This window comes from Aquarana catesbeiana, linkage group LG09, assembly GCF_042186555.1.
Source record: "Aquarana catesbeiana isolate 2022-GZ linkage group LG09, ASM4218655v1, whole genome shotgun sequence".
In the NCBI taxonomy this organism is placed as follows: Eukaryota; Metazoa; Chordata; class Amphibia; order Anura; family Ranidae; genus Aquarana; species Aquarana catesbeiana.
Window position 1 is genome coordinate 2654590 of NC_133332.1, and position 22346 is coordinate 2676935.

Genomic DNA, 22346 nt, shown 5'->3' on the forward strand with positions numbered 1-22346 from the left:
GGAGCGGAGGTAGAGACACGTGGAAGGTCCGGCATAGGGAGCGGAGGTAGAGACACGTGGAAGGTCCGCATGGGAGCAGAGGTAGAGACACCTGGAAGGTCCGGCATGGGAGCGGAGGTAGAGACACGTGGAAGGTCTGGCATGGGCACGTAGGTAGAGACACGTGGAACGTCCGGCATGGGAGCGGAGGTAGAGACACGTGGAAGGTCCGGCATGGGAGCGGAGGTAGAGACACGTGGAACGTCCGGCATGGGAGCGGAGGTAGAGACACGTGGAAGGTCCGGCATGGGAGCGGAGGTAGAGACACGTGGAAGGTCCGGCATGGGAGCGGAGGTAGAGACACGTGGAAGGTCCGGCATGGGAGCGGAGGTAGAGACACGTGGAAGGTCCGGCATGGGAGCGGAGGTAGAGACACGTGGAAGGTCCGGCATGGGAGAGGAGGTAGAGACACGTGGAAGGTCTGGCATGGGAGAGGAGGTAGAGACACATGGAAGGTCCGGCATGGGAGCGGAGGTAGAGACACGTGGAAGGTCCACCATTGGAGCGGAGATAGAGACACGTGGAAGGTCCGGCATGGGAGAGGAGGTAGAGACACGTGGAAGGTTCACCATTGGAGCGGAGGTAGAGACACGTGGAAGGTCCGGCATGGGAGAGGAGGTAGAGACACGCGGAAGGTCCGGCATGGGAGCGGAGGTGGAGACACGTGGAAGGTCCAGCATGGGAGAGGAGGTAGAGACACGCGGAAGATCCGGCATGGGAGCGGAGGTGGAGACACGTGGAAGGTCCGGCATGGGAGCGGAGGTAGAGACACGTGGACAAGCGGGGAGCACCGAGGATTCACCAAGGTCAATGTGCAAATATAGGTGATGGTGAGCCAACACTTCTGTGGATTGAGATCAGTAGTATATATTGAGTGTATAATATTGATAAGAAGCGTGAAGAGCCCATACACCGGGTCAGATGAAAGGAAGAACTGAGCATGGATGTAAGAACAGATACTCAAAAAACCACCAAATATGAAAGAGAAGAAAGGAAAATTATATCTTGGGTGAGATAGTGAAGGAACCAAAGAGAAAGATGAACAAAGTGCTAAAAGCAGTGGCGGCCCGTCCATAGGGGGCGCCCGGGCGCCACCACCCCCTGCCTGTAGTCACCAGAAAAAAAAAAACATTAAAAAAAATATTTTAAAATTTTTTTTTTTTTTTTATTAAACAGCCCCTTTAACTACTTAAGCCCCGGACCATTTGGCTGGCCAAAGACCAGAGCACTTTTTGCGATTCGGCACTGCGTCGCTTTAACTGACAATTGTGCGGTCGTGCGTTGTGGCACCCAAACAAAATTGACGTCCTTTTTTTCCGTGCGGTTTTTATTTTTTGCGCTGTAAACAAAAAAATAGCGACAATTTTGAAGAAAACGCAATTTGTTTTACTTTTTGCTATAAGAAATATCCCCCCAAAAATATATAAAAAAACATATATTTTTTTCTCAGTTTAGGCCAATATCTATTCTTCTATATATATTTAGTTAAAAAAATCGCAATAAGCATATATTGATTGGTTTGCGCAAAAGTTATAGCGTCTACAAAATAGGGGATAGTTTAATGGCTTTTTTAATATTAATTTTTTTATTTTTACTAGTAATGGCGGCGATCTGCGATTTTTATCGGGACTGTGACATTATGGCGGACACGTCGGACAATTTTGACACATTTTTGGGACCACTGGCATTTTTACAGCGATCAATGCTATAAAATAGATAGATAGATAGATAGATAGATAGATAGATAGATAGATAGATAGATAGATAGATAGATAGATAGATAGATAGATAGATATCAACATCCTGGGACCCTTAGCTCGCCCCAGCAAAACTGGAAAGTGGTACATCCTGGGGATTATGCTACCCGTTATTCCGAAGCAGTGGCCCTCTCCAACATCACAGCTCCCAAAGTCGCAGAAGCCCTAGTTACGGTGTTTACACAAGTGGGCTTTCCAGCCAAAATTCTGTCAGACCAAGGTACCCAGTTTATGTCCTCTGGAGTGAGGGCCATCCGGACCACCCCCTATCACCCCCAAACCAATGGACTGTGTGAGCGTTTCAGTGGGAACCTTAAGGCCATGCTACATGCCTTTATCAACCAGGAACCAGACTGGGAACAGTACTTCCCCCACCCTCTCTTCACCTACCCGGAGGTCCCGCAGGAATCTACTTTGTTTTCCCCACTTGAGTTGCTATATGGAAGGAAGGTCTGAGGCCCCTGACCCTGCTGAAAGAATACTGGGAGGGCCAACTACACGATATGGGGGTTCCTGTGGTCCCCTACATCCTAGAACTGAACGAATGGGCCAACTTGCTGGGCTCGCGGCAGACCATCTCAAGTCTGCCCAAACCCACCAAAAGACGTGGTATGACCGCTAAGCTCGAACCTGCAAATTTGCAGAGAGCCAAAAAGGTCCTCATGATAGTCACAAATCCCCCAAAAAATTACAATCTACATGGGAGGGACCCCTTCGATTTATCAAGAAGTTAAATGAGACCAACTATGTTCTGGCGCTGGATGATGGGGGGAAGCGGAAAAAGACTGCACGTCAATATGATCAAGGAATACCATGACAGAAATCTTCCCGTCCTGGCGGTCTGCCCCCTACCCTCTGAAGAAGACGACAAAGTCGTGCTTGATCTCCTGGAGATAGCGTGCCACTTGGCTGATGAACACCAGGTACCCTTGAGCCCCCAGCTCAGCCAGGAACAGCAGGTGTCCATGAAGACCATTGTGCACCACCGCTGTCCCATCTTTTCCTCTCGGCCCGGAAGGACGACCCTCACCACTCATCATGTGGAAACCTTGCAAACCCGGCCCATCCAACAAGCCTCTTACCGAGTTCCAGAAGCCGTCCGGAACGCCATAAAGCAAGAACTGAATGAAATGTTGGACCTGGGAATTATCCAACCATCCCAGAGCCCCTGGGCCTCACCTGTTGTTCTTGTATCCAAGATGGTACCATTCGATGTTGTGTAGACTACCGCCGTCCTAATGACCACACCGTTAGCAATGCCTACCTGATGCCCCGTATAGATGACCTGCTGGACTGTCTGGCTGGGGCCCGCTATGTCACTACACTGGACTTGAGCAAGGGTAACTGGCAAATCTACTTAACCGGGAAAGGGAGGGAACGTTCCGCTTTCATCGCCCCTTTTGGGCTGTTAGAATTTCTCAGCATGCCCTTTGGGATGAAGAATGCCCCCGCCACCTGATCCACGGTGGATCAGTTGCTGCAGGGCTGCCAAGACTTTGCCTGCGCCTACCTTGATGACATTGCCATCTTCAGTGAAACATGGGAAGACCACCTCCGGCATGTGGGCACCGTCCTAGATCTAATTACAAGGGCCCAACCACACTATCCGGCCCGATAAATGCCAGATGGGAATGGCCGATGTCCAATACTTGGGACACCGGGTGGGAGGTGGCAGACTGTGCCCCAACCAGCTAAAATCGAAGCCATTAGGGACTGGCCCACACCTCAGAATAAAAAGCAGGTTATGGCCTTTTTGGGCACTGCTATTATCACAAATTTGTTCCCCATTTCAGCACAATTGCCAAGCCATTGACGGACCTGACCAAAAAGACTATGTCCAGGGTGGTGACGTGGACCCCAGCCTGCCAGACCGCCTTTGATCAGCTGAAAGAGGCCTTCTCCCGTTACCACATCCTGGCAGCTCCAAACAACAAGCAAAGGTTCATTGTACAGATGGTTGCCTCCACATATGGGCTGGGGGCTGTCCTCAGCCAGGTAAATGAGGAGGGGGAGGAGCACCCGGTGGTCTAGCTTAGCAGAAAGCTGCTGGACAGGGAGGTGGCCTATGCCACCATCGATAAGGAGTGCCTGGCTATAGTATGGGCCTTGAAAAAATGGCAACCCTATTTGTACGGCACGGAGTTCTCCATTCTCACGGACCACAACCCCCTCATCTGGCTGAATCGGGTCTCAGGTGATAACGGCCACCTGCTAAGGTTAGGCCTTACAACTGTACAACTTCACTATTCAGTACCGAAGGGGGAGCCAACACCAAAATGCAGATGAGCTCTCCCGTCCACAAGATTCCCAGTAAAGCCCAGCAACCCACAAGTGCCTCTAGGGTAGCCTGTTGAGGTTCCCATTTTTGGCACTCGTAAGGGGGGGGGGGGGGGGGGGTTGTCATGGGAACCCTACTTCCCCTGATTGCCCTACTGTCCCTGAGTTGTATATCTGTTGTTACATGTGTTTGAATAGAGAGCCTGATGTTTTTCACCCTACACTGAATTACGGCTAGTGACTGGGTGGGCTAAAGGGTCTTGGATCGTGTGGTACCGGACAGAGGAAGCATTTACGGCGGACATAGTCCTGTTGAGGACGGGGGTCCATTACAGGCCTCTTGGCTCTTCTCTGATGAATGCTCTCCTTGCCCGGCCGGTCAGTTTAGGTGGACGGCCATGTCTTGGTAGGTTTGCAGTTGTGCCATACTCTTTCCATTTTCCGATGATGGATTGAACAGAGCTCCGTGAGATGTTCAAAGATTAGGATATTTTTTTATAACCTAACCCTGCTTTATACTTCTCCACAACTTTATCCCTGACCTGTCTGGTGTGTTCCTTGGGCTTCATGATGCTGTTTGTTCACTAAGGTTCTCTAACAAACCTCTGAGGGCTTCACAGAACAGCTGTATTTACACTGAGATTCAATTACACTCAGGTGAACTGTATTTACTAATTAGGTGACCATCTGAAGGCAATTGGTTCCACTAGATTTTAGTTAGGGGTATCAGAGTAAAGGGGGCGCCATACAAATGCCCCTCCCCCCACACTTTTCACATATTTATTTGTATAATTCATCATTTTCCTTCCACTTCACAATTATGTGACACTTTGTGTTGGTCCATCACATAAAATCCCAATAAAATACATTTATGTTTTTGGTTGTAGCATGACAAAATGTGGGAAATTTCAAGGGGTATAAATACTTTTTCAAGGCGCTGTATACTGTGGGAGATCCACCCTCTGTATACTATGGAGAGCAACTATCCTCTGTATTCTATGGAGAGCGACTATCAGCTGTATACTATGGGAGGAGCCTATCTTCTGTATACTATGGGAGGAGCCTATCCTCTGTATACTATGGGTGGAGCCTATCCTCTGTATACCATGGGAGGAGCCTATCCTCTGTATACTATGGGAGGAGCCTATCCTCTGTATACTATGGGAGGAGCCTATCCTCTGTATACTATGGGTGGAGCCTATCCTCTGTATACTATGGGAGGAGCCTATCCTCTGTATACTATGGGTGGAGCCTATCCTCTGTATACTATGGGAGGAGGCTATCCTCTGTATACCATGGGAGGAGCCTATCCTCTGTATACCATGGGAGGAGACTATCCTCTGTATACTATGGGAGGAGCCTATCCTCTGTATACTATGGGAGGAGGCTATCCTTTGTATACTATGGGAGGAGCCTATCCTCTGTATACTATGGGAGGAGCCTATCCTCTGTATACTATGGGAGGAGCCTATCCTCTGTATACCATGGGAGGAGGCTATCCTCTGTATACTATGGGAGGAGCCTATCCTCTGTATACCATGGGAGGAGGCTATCCTCTGTATACTATGGGAGGAGGCTATCCTCTGTATACTATGGGAGGAGCCTATCCTCTATACCATGGGAGGAGCCTATCCTCTGTATACCATGGGAGGAGCCTATCCTCTGTATACTATGGGAGGAGCCTATCCTCTGTATACTATGGGAGGAGCCTATCCTCTGTATACTATGGGAGGAGCCTATCCTCTGTATACTATGGGAGGTGCCTATCCTCTGTATACTATGGGAGGAGCCTATCCTCTGTATACTGCGGGGGTTCTCTGCTGTACTGACCAGTATCCGTCTGTCTGCAGTGCTGTCGTAGATCTGTCTGTCTATGGTGACCTCTGCCTGTATGTCTGGTCGGAGTCAGGGATGTATATCTGTGTTCAGACTTCTTGTACATTACAATGGTGATGAGCAGCCAGTAATTGTTCAGATTTCTGTTGCCAGCTGTGTGGCGGATGAGTTCTGATGGGTTACTGATCTTTATGTTAGCTCATGTGACATAGATGGGGGTGTACATACCTTTTGGAGAACACCGGGGCGCCCCCTTTTTTGGGGGAGGAAGGTGAGGTAGACATGGCGCTCCTCCTGCGGGGGGTGAGGCCGTTCTGTGATGAGCGCGGTGGAGGCTTCACTACATGGGGCCCTAAAAAGACACGTTGTATCAGATTCATGGGCCCCTAAAAGACACATTGTATCAGATTCATGGGCCCCTAAAAGACACATTGTATCAGATTCATGGGCCCCTAAAAGACACATTGTATCAGATTCATGGGCCCCTAAAAGGACACATTGTATCAGATTCATGGGCCGTATAAACGGAGACATTGTATCAGATTCATGGGCCCCTAAAAGGACACATTGTATCAGATTCATGGGCCCCTAAAAGGACACATTGTATCAGATTCATGGGCCCCTAAAAGACACATTGTATCAGATTCATGGGCCCCTAAAAGGACACATTGTACCAGATTCATGGGCCCCTAAAAGACACATTGTATCAGATTCATGGGCCCCTAAAAGACACATTGTACCAGATTCATGGGCCCCTAAAAGGACACATTGTATCAGATTCATGGGCCCCTAAAAGGACACATTGTACCAGATTCATGGGCCCCTAAAAGGACACATTGTATCAGATTCATGGGCCCCTAAAAGACACATTGTATCAGATTCATGGGCCCCTAAAAGACACATTGTACCAGATTCATGGGCCCCTAAAAGGACACATTGTATCAGATTCATGGGCCCCTAAAAGACACATTGTATCAGATTCATGGGCCCCCTAAAAGACACATTGTATCAGATTCATGGGCCCCTAAAAGACACATTGTATCAGATTCATGGGGCCCTAAAAGGACACATTGTATCAGATTCATGGGGCCCTAAAAAGACACATTGTATCAGATTCATGGGCCCCTAAAAGACACATTGTATCAGATTCATGGGCCCCTAAAAGACACATTGTATCAGATTCATGGGCCCCTAAAAGACACATTGTATCAGATTCATGGGCCCCTAAAAGACACATTGTATCAGATTCTTTAGGTATTTCGGTTGATTCCTCCATCTGGTGGATTCTCTGCCTCCTTCCTATGTCAGCAGATCAGGGTCGGAGAGAGACTATTTTGCACCCGAGGCAAGACCAGCTACTTGCGCCCCCAGAAAAAAGCCAAGTGGACAGGAGAGGGGAGGGTGCAGCCAGGTGGGGGGGCGGAGCCAGGTGGACAGGAGAGGGGGGAGTGCAGCCAGGTGGGGGGGGGGACAGAGCCAGGTGGAGAGGGGAGGGTGCAGCCAAGTGGGGGGGGGCGGAGCCAGGTGGAGGTGAGAGGGGAGGGTGCAGCCAAGTGGGGGGCGGAGCCAGGTGGACAGGAGAGAGGGGAGTGCAGCCAGGTGGGGGGGACTGAGCCAGGTGGACAGGAGAGAGGGGAGTGCAGTCAGGTGGGGGGGACTGAGCCAGGTGGACAGGAGAGAGGGGAGTGCAGTCAGGTGGGGGGGACTGAGCCAGGTGGACAGGAGAGGGGAGTGCAGTCAGGTGGGGGGGACTGAGCCAGGTGGACAGGAGAGGGGAGTGCAGTCAGGTGGGGGGGGACGGAGCCAGGTGGACAGGAGAGGGGAGTGCAGTCAGGTGGGGGGGACTGAGCCAGGTGGACAGGAGAGGGGAGTGCAGTCAGGTGGGGGGGGACGGAGCCAGGTGGACAGGAGAGGGGAGTGCAGTCAGGTGGGGGGGACTGAGCCAGGTGGACAGGAGAGGGGAGTGCAGTCAGGTGGGGGGGACTGAGCCAGGTGGACAGGAAAGGGGAGGGTGCAGCCAGGTGGGGGGACGGAGCCAGGTGGACAGGAAAGGGGAGGGTGCAGCCAGGTGGGGGGGACGGAGCCAGGTGGACAGGAAAGGGGAGGGTGCAGTCAGGTGGGGGGGACTGAGCCAGGTGGACAGGAAAGGGGAGGGTGCAGCCAGGTGGGGGGGACGGAGCCAGGTGGACAGGAAAGGGGAGGGTGCAGTCAGGTGGGGGGGACGGAGCCAGGTGGACAGGAGAGGGGAGTGCAGTCAGGTGGGGGGGACTGAGCCAGGTGGACAGGAGAGGGGAGTGCAGCCAGGTGGGGGGGACTGAGCCAGGTGGACAGGAAAGGGGAGGGTGCAGCCAGGTGGGGGGGACGGAGCCAGGTGGACAGGAAAGGGGAGGGTGCAGTCAGGTGGGGGGGACGGAGCCAGGTGGACAGGAGAGGGGAGTGCAGTCAGGTGGGGGGGACTGAGCCAGGTGGACAGGAGAGGGGAGTGCAGCCAGGTGGGGGGGACTGAGCCAGGTGGACAGGAGAGGGGAGTGCAGTCAGGTGGGGGGGACTGAGCCAGGTGGACAGGAGAGGGGAGTGCAGTCAGGTGGGGGGGACTGAGCCAGGTGGACAGGAGAGGGGAGTGCAGTCAGGTGGGGGGGACTGAGCCAGGTGGACAGGAAAGGGGAGGGTGCAGCCAGGTGGGGGGGACGGAGCCAGGTGGACAGGAAAGGGGAGGGTGCAGCCAGGTGGGGGGGACGGAGCCAGGTGGACAGGAAAGGGGAGGGTGCAGTCAGGTGGGGGGGCGATGCCAGGTGTACAGGAGAGGGGGGAGTGCAGCCAGGTAGGGGGGCGATGCCAGGTGTACAGGAGAGGGGGGAGTGCAGCCAGGTGGGGGGAGGACAGAGCCAGGTGGAGAGGGGAGGGTGCAGCCAAGTGGGGGGCAGAGCCAGGTGGAGGTGAGAGGGGAGGGTGGAGCCAAGTGGGGGGCGGAGCCAGGTGGACAGGAGAGAGGGGAGTGCAGCCAGGTGGGGGGGACTGAGCCAGGTGGACAGGAGAGGGGAGTGCAGTCAGGTGGGGGGACTGAGCCAGGTGGACAGGAGAGGGGAGTGCAGTCAGGTGGGGGGGACTGAGCCAGGTGGACAGGAGAGGGGAGTGCAGTCAGGTGGGGGGGACTGAGCCAGGTGGACAGGAAAGGGGAGGGTGCAGCCAGGTGGGGGGGACGGAGCCAGGTGGACAGGAAAGGGGAGGGTGCAGCCAGGTGGGGGGGACGGAGCCAGGTGGTCAGGAAAGGGGAGGGTGCAGTCAGGTGGGGGGGCGATGCCAGGTGTACAGGTGAGGGGGGAGTGCAGCCAGGTAGGGGGGCGATGCCAGGTGTACAGGAGAGGGGGGAGTGCAGCCAGGTGGGGGGAGGACAGAGCCAGGTGGAGAGGGGAGGGTGCAGCCAAGTGGGGGGCAGAGCCAGGTGGAGGTGAGAGGGGAGGGTGCAGCCAAGTGGGGGGCGGAGCCAGGTGGACAGGAGAGAGGGGAGTGCAGCCAGGTGGGGGGGACTGAGCCAGGTGGACAGGAGAGGGGAGTGCAGTCAGGTGGGGGGGACTGAGCCAGGTGGACAGGAGAGGGGAGTGCAGTCAGGTGGGGGGGACGGAGCCAGGTGGACAGGAGAGGGGAGTGCAGTCAGGTGGGGGGGACGGAGCCAGGTGGACAGGAGAGGGGAGTGCAGTCAGGTGGGGGGGACTGAGCCAGGTGGACAGGAGAGGGGAGTGCAGCCAGGTGGGGGGGACTGAGCCAGGTGGACAGGAGAGGGGAGTGCAGTCAGGTGGGGGGGACTGAGCCAGGTGGACAGGAGAGGGGAGTGCAGTCAGGTGGGGGGGACGGAGCCAGGTGGACAGGAGAGGGGAGTGCAGTCAGGTGGGGGGGACTGAGCCAGGTGGACAGGAGAGGGGAGTGCAGCCAGGTGGGGGGGACTGAGCCAGGTGGACAGGAGAGGGGAGTGCAGTCAGGTGGGGGGGACTGAGCCAGGTGGACAGGAGAGGGGAGTGCAGTCAGGTGGGGGGGACGGATCCAGGTGGACAGGAGAGGGGAGTGCAGTCAGGTGGGGGGGACTGAGACAGGTGGACAGGAAAGGGGAGGGTGCAGTCAGGTGGGGGGGACGGAGCCAGGTGGACAGGAGAGGGGAGGGTGCAGTCAGGTAGGGGGGCGATGCCAGGTGTACAGGAGAGGGGGGAGTGCAGCCAGGTAGGGGGGCAATGCCAGGTGTACAGGAGAGGGGGGAGTGCAGCCAGGTGGGGGGAGGACAGAGCCAGGTGGAGAGGGGAGGGTGCAGCCAGATGGCGGGGGGAGCCAGGTGGACAGGAGAGGGGAGGGTGCAGCCAGGTGGGGTGGGAAGGAGCCAGGTGAGGGGGCGGAGCCAGGTCGGGGGGAGAAGGGAGGGTGCAGCCAGGTTTGTGGGAACTGAGCCAGGTGGACAGGAGAGGGGAGGGTGCAGCCAGGTGGGGGGGACGGAGCCAGGTGGGGGGAGAGGGGCGGAGAGGGGAGGGTGAAGCCAGGTGGGGGGGATGGAGCCAGGTGGGGGGAGAGGGGCGGAGAGGGGAGGGTGAAGCCAGGTGGGGGGGATGGAGCAAGGTGGGGGGAGAGGGGCAGAGAGGGGGGAGTGCAGTCATTTGGGGGGAGGACGGAGCCAGGTGGACATGAGAAATGAGGGTGCAGCCAGGTGGGGGGCAATGCCAGGTGGACAGGAGAGGGGGGAGTGCAGCCAAGTGGGGGGGGCTGAGCCAGGTGGGAGGGAGAGGAGGGTGCAGCCAGGTGGGGGAGGATGGAGCCAGGTGGACAGGAGGGGGGTGCAGCCAGGTGGGGGGGAGGTCAGAGCCAGGTGTAGAGGAGAAGGGGAGGAGGCCAAATTAGTGACTGCAAATCTCCCCCCCTCCTTGGTGTGCGGAGAGGAGTGTGGAGGGTATGACAGTGGGCAGTATGTACAGGAGAGGAGTGTGGAGGATATGACAGTGGGTGGTATGTACAGGAGAGGAGTGTGGAGGGTATGACAGTGGGTGGTATGTACAGGAGAGGAGTGTGGAGGATATGACAGTGGGCGGTATGTACAGGAGAGGAGTGTGGAGGGTATGACAGTGAGCGGTATGTACAGGAGAGGAGTGTGGAGGATATGACAGTGGGCGGTATGTACAGGAGAGGAGTGTGGAGGATATGACAGTGGGTGGTATGTACAGGAGAGGAGTGTGGAGGATATGAATGTGGGCAGTATGTACAGGAGAGGAGTGTGGAGGATATGACAGTGGGCGGTATGTACAGGAGAGGAGTGTGGAGGGTATGACAGTGGGCGGTATGTACAGGAGAGGAGTGTGGAGGATATGACAGTGGGCGGTATGTACAGGAGAGGAGTGTGGAGGATATGACAGTGAGCGGTATGTACAGGAGAGGAGTGTGGAGGGTATGACAGTGGGCAGTATGTACAGGAGAGGAGTGTGGAGGATATGACAGTGGGTGGTATGTAGAGGAGAGGAGTGTGGAGGATATGACAGTGGGTGGTATGTAGAGGAGAGGAGTGTGGAGGATATGACAGTGGGCACTATGTACAGGAGAGGAGTGTGGAGGGTATGACAGTGAGCGGTATGTACAGGAGAGGAGTGTGGAGGGTATGACAGTGGGCGGTATGTACAGGAGAGGAGTGTGGAGGATATGACAGTGAGCGGTATGTACAGGAGAGGAGTGTGGAGGATATGACAGTGAGCGGTATGTACAGGAGAGGAGTGTGGAGGATATGACAGTGAGTGGTATGTACAGGAGAGGAGTGTGGAAGGTATGACAGTGGGCAGTATGTACAGGAGAGGAGTGTGGAGGATATGACAGTGGGCGGTATGTACAGGAGAGGAGTGTGGAGGGTATGACAGTGGGCGGTATGTACAGGAGAGGAGTGTGGAGGATATGACAGTGGGCGGTATGTACAGGAGAGGAGTGTGGAGGGTATGACAGTGAGCAGTATGTACAGGAGAGGAGTGTGGAGGATATGACAGTGGGTGGTATGTACAGGAGAGGAGTGTGGAGGATATGACAGTGAGCGGTATGTACAGGAGAGGAGTGTGGAGGATATGACAGTGAGCGGTATGTACAGGAGAGGAGTGTGGAGGATATGACAGTGGGCGGTATGTACAGGAGAGGAGTGTGGAGGATATGACAGTGGGAGGTATGTACAGGAGAGGAGTGTGGAGGATATGACAGTGGGTGGTATGTACAGGAGAGGAGTGTGGAGGGTATGACAGTGGGCAGTATGTACAGGAGAGGAGTGTGGAGGGTATGACAGTGGGCAGTATGTACAGGAGAGGAGTGTGGAGGGTATGACAGTGGGCGGTATGTACAGGAGAGGAGTGTGGAGGATATGACAGTGGGCAGTATGTACAGGAGAGGAGTGTGGAGGGTATGACAGTGGGCAGTATGTACAGGAGAGGAGTGTGGAGGGTATGACAGTGGGCGGTATGTACAGGAGAGGAGTGTGGAGGATATGACAGTGGGTGGTATGTACAGGAGAGGAGTGTGGAGGATATGACAGTGAGCGGTATGTACAGGAGAGGAGTGTGGAGGATATGACAGTGAGCGGTATGTACAGGAGAGGAGTGTGGAGGATATGACAGTGGGCGGTATGTACAGGAGAGGAGTGTGGAGGATATGACAGTGGGAGGTATGTACAGGAGAGGAGTGTGGAGGATATGACAGTGGGTGGTATGTACAGGAGAGGAGTGTGGAGGGTATGACAGTGGGCAGTATGTACAGGAGAGGAGTGTGGAGGGTATGACAGTGGGCAGTATGTACAGGAGAGGAGTGTGGAGGGTATGACAGTGGGCGGTATGTACAGGAGAGGAGTGTGGAGGATATGACAGTGGGCAGTATGTACAGGAGAGGAGTGTGGAGGGTATGACAGTGGGCAGTATGTACAGGAGAGGAGTGTGGAGGGTATGACAGTGAGCGGTATGTACAGGAGAGGAGTGTGGAGGATATGACAGTGAGCGGTATGTACAGGAGAGGAGTGTGGAGGATATGACAGTGAGTGGTATGTACAGGAGAGGAGTGTGGAAGGTATGACAGTGGGCAGTATGTACAGGAGAGGAGTGTGGAGGATATGACAGTGGGTGGTATGTACAGGAGAGGAGTGTGGAGGATATGACAGTGGGTGGTATGTACAGGAGAGGAGTGTGGAGGATATGACAGTGGGTGGTATGTAGAGGAGAGGAGTGTGGAGGATATGACAGTGGGTGGTATGTAGAGGAGAGGAGTGTGGAGGATATGACAGTGGGCACTATGTACAGGAGAGGAGTGTGGAGGGTATGACAGTGAGCGGTATGTACAGGAGAGGAGTGTGGAGGGTATGACAGTGGGCAGTATGTACAGGAGAGGAGTGTGGAGGATATGACAGTGAGTGGTATGTACAGGAGAGGAGTGTGGAAGGTATGACAGTGGGCAGTATGTACAGGAGAGGAGTGTGGAGGATATGACAGTGGGCGGTATGTACAGGAGAGGAGTGTGGAGGGTATGACAGTGGGCGGTATGTACAGGAGAGGAGTGTGGAGGATATGACAGTGGGTGGTATGTACAGGAGAGGAGTGTGGAGGATATGACAGTGAGCAGTATGTACAGGAGAGGAGTGTGGAGGGTATGACAGTGGGCAGTATGTACAGGAGAGGAGTGTGGAGGGTATGACAGTGGGCGGTATGTACAGGAGAGGAGTGTGGAGGATATGACAGTGGGTGGTATGTACAGGAGAGGAGTGTGGAGGATATGACAGTGAGCGGTATGTACAGGAGAGGAGTGTGGAGGATATGACAGTGAGCGGTATGTACAGGAGAGGAGTGTGGAGGATATGACAGTGGGCGGTATGTACAGGAGAGGAGTGTGGAGGATATGACAGTGGGAGGTATGTACAGGAGAGGAGTGTGGAGGATATGACAGTGGGTGGTATGTACAGGAGAGGAGTGTGGAGGGTATGACAGTGGGCAGTATGTACAGGAGAGGAGTGTGGAGGGTATGACAGTGGGCAGTATGTACAGGAGAGGAGTGTGGAGGATATGACAGTGAGCGGTATGTACAGGAGAGGAGTGTGGAGGATATGACAGTGGGCGGTATGTACAGGAGAGGAGTGTGGAGGATATGACAGTGGGAGGTATGTACAGGAGAGGAGTGTGGAGGATATGACAGTGAGCGGTATGTACAGGAGAGGAGTGTGGAGGATATGACAGTGGGTGGTATGTACAGGAGAGGAGTGTGGAGGATATGACAGTGAGCGGTATGTACAGGAGAGGAGTGTGGAGGATATGACAGTGAGCGGTATGTACAGGAGAGGAGTGTGGAGGATATGACAGTGGGCGGTATGTACAGGAGAGGAGTGTGGAGGATATGACAGTGGGAGGTATGTACAGGAGAGGAGTGTGGAGGATATGACAGTGAGCGGTATGTACAGGAGAGGAGTGTGGAGGATATGACAGTGAGCGGTATGTACAGGAGAGGAGTGTGGAGGATATGACAGTGGGCGGTATGTACAGGAGAGGAGTGTGGAGGATATGACAGTGGGAGGTATGTACAGGAGAGGAGTGTGGAGGATATGACAGTGGGTGGTATGTACAGGAGAGGAGTGTGGAGGGTATGACAGTGGGCAGTATGTACAGGAGAGGAGTGTGGAGGGTATGACAGTGGGCAGTATGTACAGGAGAGGAGTGTGGAGGGTATGACAGTGGGCGGTATGTACAGGAGAGGAGTGTGGAGGATATGACAGTGGGCAGTATGTACAGGAGAGGAGTGTGGAGGGTATGACAGTGGGCAGTATGTACAGGAGAGGAGTGTGGAGGGTATGACAGTGAGCGGTATGTACAGGAGAGGAGTGTGGAGGATATGACAGTGAGCGGTATGTACAGGAGAGGAGTGTGGAGGATATGACAGTGAGTGGTATGTACAGGAGAGGAGTGTGGAAGGTATGACAGTGGGCAGTATGTACAGGAGAGGAGTGTGGAGGATATGACAGTGGGCGGTATGTACAGGAGAGGAGTGTGGAGTGTATGACAGTGGGTGGTATGTACAGGAGAGGAGTGTGGAGGATATGACAGTGGGTGGTATGTACAGGAGAGGAGTGTGGAGGATATGACAGTGGGTGGTATGTAGAGGAGAGGAGTGTGGAGGATATGACAGTGGGTGGTATGTAGAGGAGAGGAGTGTGGAGGATATGACAGTGGGCACTATGTACAGGAGAGGAGTGTGGAGGGTATGACAGTGAGCGGTATGTACAGGAGAGGAGTGTGGAGGGTATGACAGTGGGCAGTATGTACAGGAGAGGAGTGTGGAGGATATGACAGTGAGTGGTATGTACAGGAGAGGAGTGTGGAAGGTATGACAGTGGGCAGTATGTACAGGAGAGGAGTGTGGAGGATATGACAGTGGGCGGTATGTACAGGAGAGGAGTGTGGAGGGTATGACAGTGGGCGGTATGTACAGGAGAGGAGTGTGGAGGATATGACAGTGGGTGGTATGTACAGGAGAGGAGTGTGGAGGATATGACAGTGAGCGGTATGTACAGGAGAGGAGTGTGGAGGATATGACAGTGAGTGGTATGTACAGGAGAGGAGTGTGGAGGGTATGACAGTGAGCGGTATGTACAGGAGAGGAGTGTGGAGGATATGACAGTGAGCGGTATGTACAGGAGAGGAGTGTGGAGGATATGACAGTGAGCGGTATGTACAGGAGAGGAGTGTGGAGGATATGACAGTGGGCGGTATGTACAGGAGAGGAGTGTGGAGGATATGACAGTGGGTGGTATGTACAGGAGAGGAGTGTGGAGGGTATGACAGTGGGCAGTATGTACAGGAGAGGAGTGTGGAGGGTATGACAGTGGGCAGTATGTACAGGAGAGGAGTGTGGAGGATATGACAGTGGGCAGTATGTACAGGAGAGGAGTGTGGAGGATATGACAGTGGGTGGTATGTACAGGAGAGGAGTGTGGAGGATATGACAGTGGGTGGTATGTACAGGAGAGGAGTGTGGAGGGTATGACAGTGGGCAGTATGTACAGGAGAGGAGTGTGGAGGATATGACAGTGGGTGGTATGTACAGGAGAGGAGTGTGGAGGATATGACAGTGGGTGGTATGTACAGGAGAGGAGTGTGGAGGATATGACAGTGGGCGGTATGTACAGGAGAGGAGTGTGGAGGATATGACAGTGGGTGGTATGTACAGGAGAGGAGTGTGGAGGATATGACAGTGAGCGGTATGTACAGGAGAGGAGTGTGGAGGATATGACAGTGTTCGGTATGTACAGGAGAGGAGTGTGGAGGATATGACAGTGGGCGGTATGTACAGGAGAGGAGTGTGGAGGGTATGACAGTGGGCGGTATGTACAGGAGAGGAGTGTGGAGGGTATGACAGTGAGCGGTATGTACAGGAGAGGAGTGTGGAGGATATGACAGTGGGCGGTATGTACAGGAGAGGAGTGTGGAGGGTATGACAGTGGGCAGTATGTACAGGAGAGGAGTGTGGAGGGTATGACAGTGAGCGGTATGTACAGGAGAGGAGTGTGGAGGGTATGACAGTGGGCGGTATGTACAGGAGAGGAGTGTGGAGGATATGACAGTGGGCAGTATGTACAGGAGAGGAGTGTGGAGGGTATGACAGTGGGCAGTATGTACAGGAGAGGAGTGTGGAGGGTATGACAGTGAGCGGTATGTACAGGAGAGGAGTGTGGAGGATATGACAGTGAGCGGTATGTACAGGAGAGGAGTGTGGAGGATATGACAGTGAGTGGTATGTACAGGAGAGGAGTGTGGAAGGTATGACAGTGGGCAGTATGTACAGGAGAGGAGTGTGGAGGATATGACAGTGGGCGGTATGTACAGGAGAGGAGTGTGGAGGGTATGACAGTGGGCGGTATGTACAGGAGAGGAGTGTGGAGGATATGACAGTGGGCGGTATGTACAGGAGAGGAGTGTGGAGGATATGACAGTGGGTGGTATGTACAGGAGAGGAGTGTGGAGGATATGACAGTGGGCGGTATGTACAGGAGAGGAGTGTGGAGGATATGACAGTGGGTGGTATGTACAGGAGAGGAGTGTGGAGGATATGACAGTGGGTGGTATGTAGAGGAGAGGAGTGTGGAGGATATGACAGTGGGTGGTATGTAGAGGAGAGGAGTGTGGAGGATATGACAGTGGGCACTATGTACAGGAGAGGAGTGTGGAGGGTATGACAGTGAGCGGTATGTACAGGAGAGGAGTGTGGAGGGTATGACAGTGGGCAGTATGTACAGGAGAGGAGTGTGGAGGGTATGACAGTGAGCGGTATGTACAGGAGAGGAGTGTGGAGGATATGACAGTGAGTGGTATGTACAGGAGAGGAGTGTGGAGGGTATGACAGTGAGCGGTATGTACAGGAGAGGAGTGTGGAGGATATGACAGTGAGCGGTATGTACAGGAGAGGAGTGTGGAGGATATGACAGTGAGTGGTATGTACAGGAGAGGAGTGTGGAGGGTATGACAGTGAGCGGTATGTACAGGAGAGGAGTGTGGAGGATATGACAGTGAGCGGTATGTACAGGAGAGGAGTGTGGAGGATATGACAGTGGGCGGTATGTACAGGAGAGGAGTGTGGAGGGTATGACAGTGGGCAGTATGTACAGGAGAGGAGTGTGGAGGGTATGACAGTGGGCGGTATGTACAGGAGAGGAGTGTGGAGGATATGACAGTGGGCAGTATGTACAGGAGAGGAGTGTGGAGGGTATGACAGTGGGCGGTATGTACAGGAGAGGAGTGTGGAGGATATGACAGTGGGCAGTATGTACAGGAGAGGAGTGTGGAGGGTATGACAGTGAGCGGTATGTACAGGAGAGGAGTGTGGAGGATATGACAGTGGGCGGTATGTACAGGAGAGGAGTGTGGAGGGTATGACAGTGGGCGGTATGTACAGGAGAGGAGTGTGGAGGATATGACAGTGGGCAGTATGTACAGGAGAGGAGTGTGGAGGGTATGACAGTGGGCAGTATGTACAGGAGAGGAGTGTGGAGGGTATGACAGTGAGCGGTATGTATAGGAGAGGAGTGTGGAGGATATGACAGTGAGCAGTATGTACAGGAGAGGAGTGTGGAGGATATGACAGTGGGCAGTATGTACAGGAGAGGAGTGTGGAGGGTATGACAGTGGGCACTATATATAGGAGAGGAGTGTGGAGGGTATGACAGTGGGCAGTATGTACAGGAGAGGAGTGTGGAGGGTATGACAGTGGGCAGTATGTACAGGAGAGGAGTGTGGAGGATATGACAGTGGGCGGTATGTACAGGAGAGGAGTGTGGAGGATATGACAGTGGGCGGTATGTACAGGAGAGGAGTGTGGAGGATATGACAGTGAGCGGTATGTACAGGAGAGGAGTGTGGAGGATATGACAGTGGGCGGTATGTACAGGAGAGGAGTGTGGAGGATATGACAGTGGGCGGTATGTACAGGAGAGGAGTGTGGAGGATATGACAGTGGGCGGTATGTACAGGAAAGGAGTGTGGAGGGTATGACAGTGGGCGGTATGTACAGGAGAGGAGTGTGGAGGGTATGACAGTGGGCAGTATGTACAGGAGAGGAGTGTGGAGGATATGACAGTGGGCGGTATGTACAGGAGAGGAGTGTGGAGGATATGACAGTGGGCGGTATGTACAGGAGAGGAGTGTGGAGGATATGACAGTGGGCAGTATGTACAGGAGAGGAGTGTGGAGGATATGACAGTGGGCGGTATGTACAGGTGAGGAGTGTGGAGGATATGACAGTGGGCGGTATGTACAGGAGAGGAGTGTGGAGGATATGACAGTGGGCGGTATGTACAGGAGAGGAGTGTGGAGGATATGACAGTGGGCGGTATGTACAGGAAAGGAGTGTGGAGGGTATGACAGTGGGTGGTATGTACAGGAGAGGAGTGTGGAGGGTATGACAGTGGGTGGTATGTACAGGAGAGGAGTGTGGAGGGTATGACAGTGGGAGGTATGTACAGGAGAGGAGTGTGGGGGATATGACAGTGGGCGGTATGTACAGGAGAGGAGTGTGGAGGGTATGACAGTGGGCGATATGTACAGGAGAGGAGTGTGGAGGGTATGACAGTGGGCGGTATGTACAGGAGAGGAGTGTGGAGGGTATGACAGTGAGCGGTATGTACAGGAGAGGAGTGTGGAGGGTATGACAGTGGGCGGTATGTACAGGAGAGGAGTGTGGAGGGTATGACAGTGGGCGATATGTACAGGAGAGGAGTGTGGAGGGTATGACAGTGGGTGGTATGTACAGGAGAGGAGTGTGGAGGATATGACAGTGGGCGGTATGTACAGGAGAGGAGTGTGGAGGATATGACAGTGGGCGGTATGTACAGGAGAGGAGTGTGGAGGGTATGACAGTGGGCGGTATGTACAGGAGAGGAGTGTGGAGGGTATGACAGTGGGCGGTATGTACAGGAGAGGAGTGTGGAGGATATGACAGTGGGTGGTATGTACAGGAGAGGAGTGTGGAGGATATGACAGTGGGCGGTATGTACAGGAGAGGAGTGTGGAGGATATGACAGTGGGCGGTATGTACAGGAGAGGAGTGTGGAGGATATGACAGTGGGCGGTATGTACAGGAGAGGAGTGTGGAGGATATGACAGTGGGCAGTATGTACAGGAGAGGAGTGTGGAGGATATGACAGTGGGCGGTATGTACAGGAGAGGAGTGTGGAGGATATGACAGTGAGCGGTATGTACAGGAGAGGAGTGTGGAGGGTATGACAGTGGGCGGTATGTACAGGAGAGGAGTGTGGAGGGTATGACAGTGGGTGGTATGTACAGGAGAGGAGTGTGGAGGATATGACAGTGGGTGGTATGTACAGGAGAGGAGTGTGAAGGATATGACAGTGGGCGGTATGTACAGGAGAGGAGTGTGGAGTGTATGACAGTGGGTGGTATGTACAGGAGAGGAGTGTGGAGGGTATGACAGTGGGTGGTATGTACAGGAGAGGAGTGTGGATGGTATGACAGTGGGCGGTATGTACAGGAGAGGAGTGTGGAGGGTATGACAGTGGGCAGTATGTACAGGAGAGGAGTGTGGAGGATATGACAGTGGGCGGTATGTACAGGAGAGGAGTGTGGAGGATATGACAGTGAGCACTATGTACAGGAGAGGAGTGTGGAGGATATGACAGTGAGCACTATGTACAGGAGAGGAGTGTGGAGGATAAGACAGTGGGCGGTATGTACAGGAGAGGAGTGTGGAGGATATGACAGTGAGCAGTATGTACAGGAGAAGAGTGTGGAAGGTATGACAGTGGGCAGTATGTACAGGAGAGGAGTGTGGAGGATATGACAGTGGGCGGTATGTACAGGAGAAGAGTGTGGAAGGTATGACAGTGGGCAGTATGTACAGGAGAGGAGTGTGGAGGATATGACAGTGGGTGGTATGTATAGGAGAGGAGTGTGGAGGGTATGACAGTGAGCAGTATGTACAGGAGAGGAGTGTGGAGGATATGACAGTGGGCACTATGTACAGGAGAGGAGTGTGGAGGATATGACAGTGGGCACTATGTACAGGAGAGGAGTGTGGAGGGTATGACAGTGAGCAGTATGTACAGGAGAGGAGTGTGGAGGGTATGACAGTGAGCAGTATGTACAGGAGAGGAGTGTGGAGGGTATGACAGTGAGCAGTATGTACAGGAGAGGAGTGTGGAGGATATGACAGTGGGTGGTATGTATAGGAGAGGAGTGTGGAGGGTATGACAGTGGGCGATATGTACAGGAGAGGAGTGTGGAGGGTATGACAGTGGGCAGTATGTACAGGAGAGGAGTGTGGAGGATATGACAGTGGGTGGTATGTACAGGAGAGGAGTGTGGAGGATATGACAGTGGGCGGTATGTACAGGAGAGGAGTGTGGAGGATATGACAGTGGGTGGTATGTACAGGAGAGGAGTGTGGAGGATATGACAGTGAGCAGTATGTACAGGAGAGGAGTGTGGAGGGTATGACAGTGAGCAGTATGTACAGGAGAGGAGTGTGGAGGATATGACAGTGAGTGGTATGTACAGGAGAGGAGTGTGGAGGATATGACAGTGGGTGGTATGTATAGACGAGGAGTGTGGAGGGTATGACAGTGGGCGATATGTACAGGAGAGGAGTGTGGAGGGTATGACAGTGGGCAGTATGTACAGGAGAGGAGTGTGGAGGATATGACAGTGGGTGGTATGTACAGGAGAGGAGTGTGGAGGATATGACAGTGGGCGGTATGTACAGGAGAGGAGTGTGGAGGATATGACAGTGGGTGGTATGTACAGGAGAGGAGTGTGGAGGATATGACAGTGAGCAGTATGTACAGGAGAGGAGTGTGGAGGGTATGACAGTGGGCAGTATGTACAGGAGAGGAGTGTGGAGGATATGACAGTGGGTGGTATGTATAGGAGAGGAGTGTGGAGGGTATGACAGTGGGCGATATGTACAGGAGAGGAGTGTGGAGGGTATGACAGTGGGCAGTATGTACAGGAGAGGAGTGTGGAGGATATGACAGTGGGTGGTATGTACAGGAGAGGAGTGTGGAGGATATGACAGTGGGCGGTATGTACAGGAGAGGAGTGTGGAGGATATGACAGTGGGTGGTATGTACAGGAGAGGAGTGTGGAGGATATGACAGTGAGCAGTATGTACAGGAGAGGAGTGTGGAGGGTATGACAGTGGGCAGTATGTACAGGAGAGGAGTGTGGAGGATATGACAGTGGGTGGTATGTATAGGAGAGGAGTGTGGAGGGTATGACAGTGGGCGATATGTACAGGAGAGGAGTGTGGAGGGTATGACAGTGGGCAGTATGTACAGGAGAGGAGTGTGGAGGATATGACAGTGGGTGGTATGTAGAGGAGAGGAGTGTGGAGGATATGACAGTGGGCGGTATGTACAGGAGAGGAGTGTGGAGGATATGACAGTGGGTGGTATGTACAGGAGAGGAGTGTGGAGGGTATGACAGTGGGCGATATGTACAGGAGAGGAGTGTGGAGGGTATGACAGTGGGCACTATGTACAGGAGAGGAGTGTGGAGGATATGACAGTGGGCGGTATGTACAGGAGAGGAGTGTGGAGGATATGACAGTGGGCGGTATGTACAGGAGAGGAGTGTGGAGGATATGACAGTGGGCACTATGTACAGGAGAGGAGTGTGGAGGATATGACAGTGGACGGTATGTACAGGAGAGGAGTGTGGAGGGTATGACAGTGGGCAGTATGTACAGGAGAGGAGTGTGGAGGATATGACAGTGGGCGGTATGTACAGGAGAGGAGTGTGGAGGGTATGACAGTGAGCGGTATGTACAGGAGAGGAGTGTGGAGGGTATGACAGTGGGTGGTATGTACAGGAGAGGAGTGTGGAGGATATGACAGTGGGTGGTATGTACAGGAGAGGAGTGTGGAGGATATGACAGTGGGCACTGTGTATAGGAGAG

At 53.9% G+C, this 22346-nt stretch overlaps 1 protein-coding gene across 1 annotated transcript in view; it reads right to left on the reverse strand.

Moving 5' to 3' along the window:
* Positions 1–22346, reverse strand: part of EML2 (EMAP like 2) — a gene marked incomplete in the record, with an annotated part of 85222 nt that overhangs the window by 34346 nt on the left and 28530 nt on the right. The window contains 1 exon segment of the mRNA XM_073598036.1: positions 6138–6295. Coding sequence (XP_073454137.1) covers positions 6138–6295 — 158 coding nt within the window.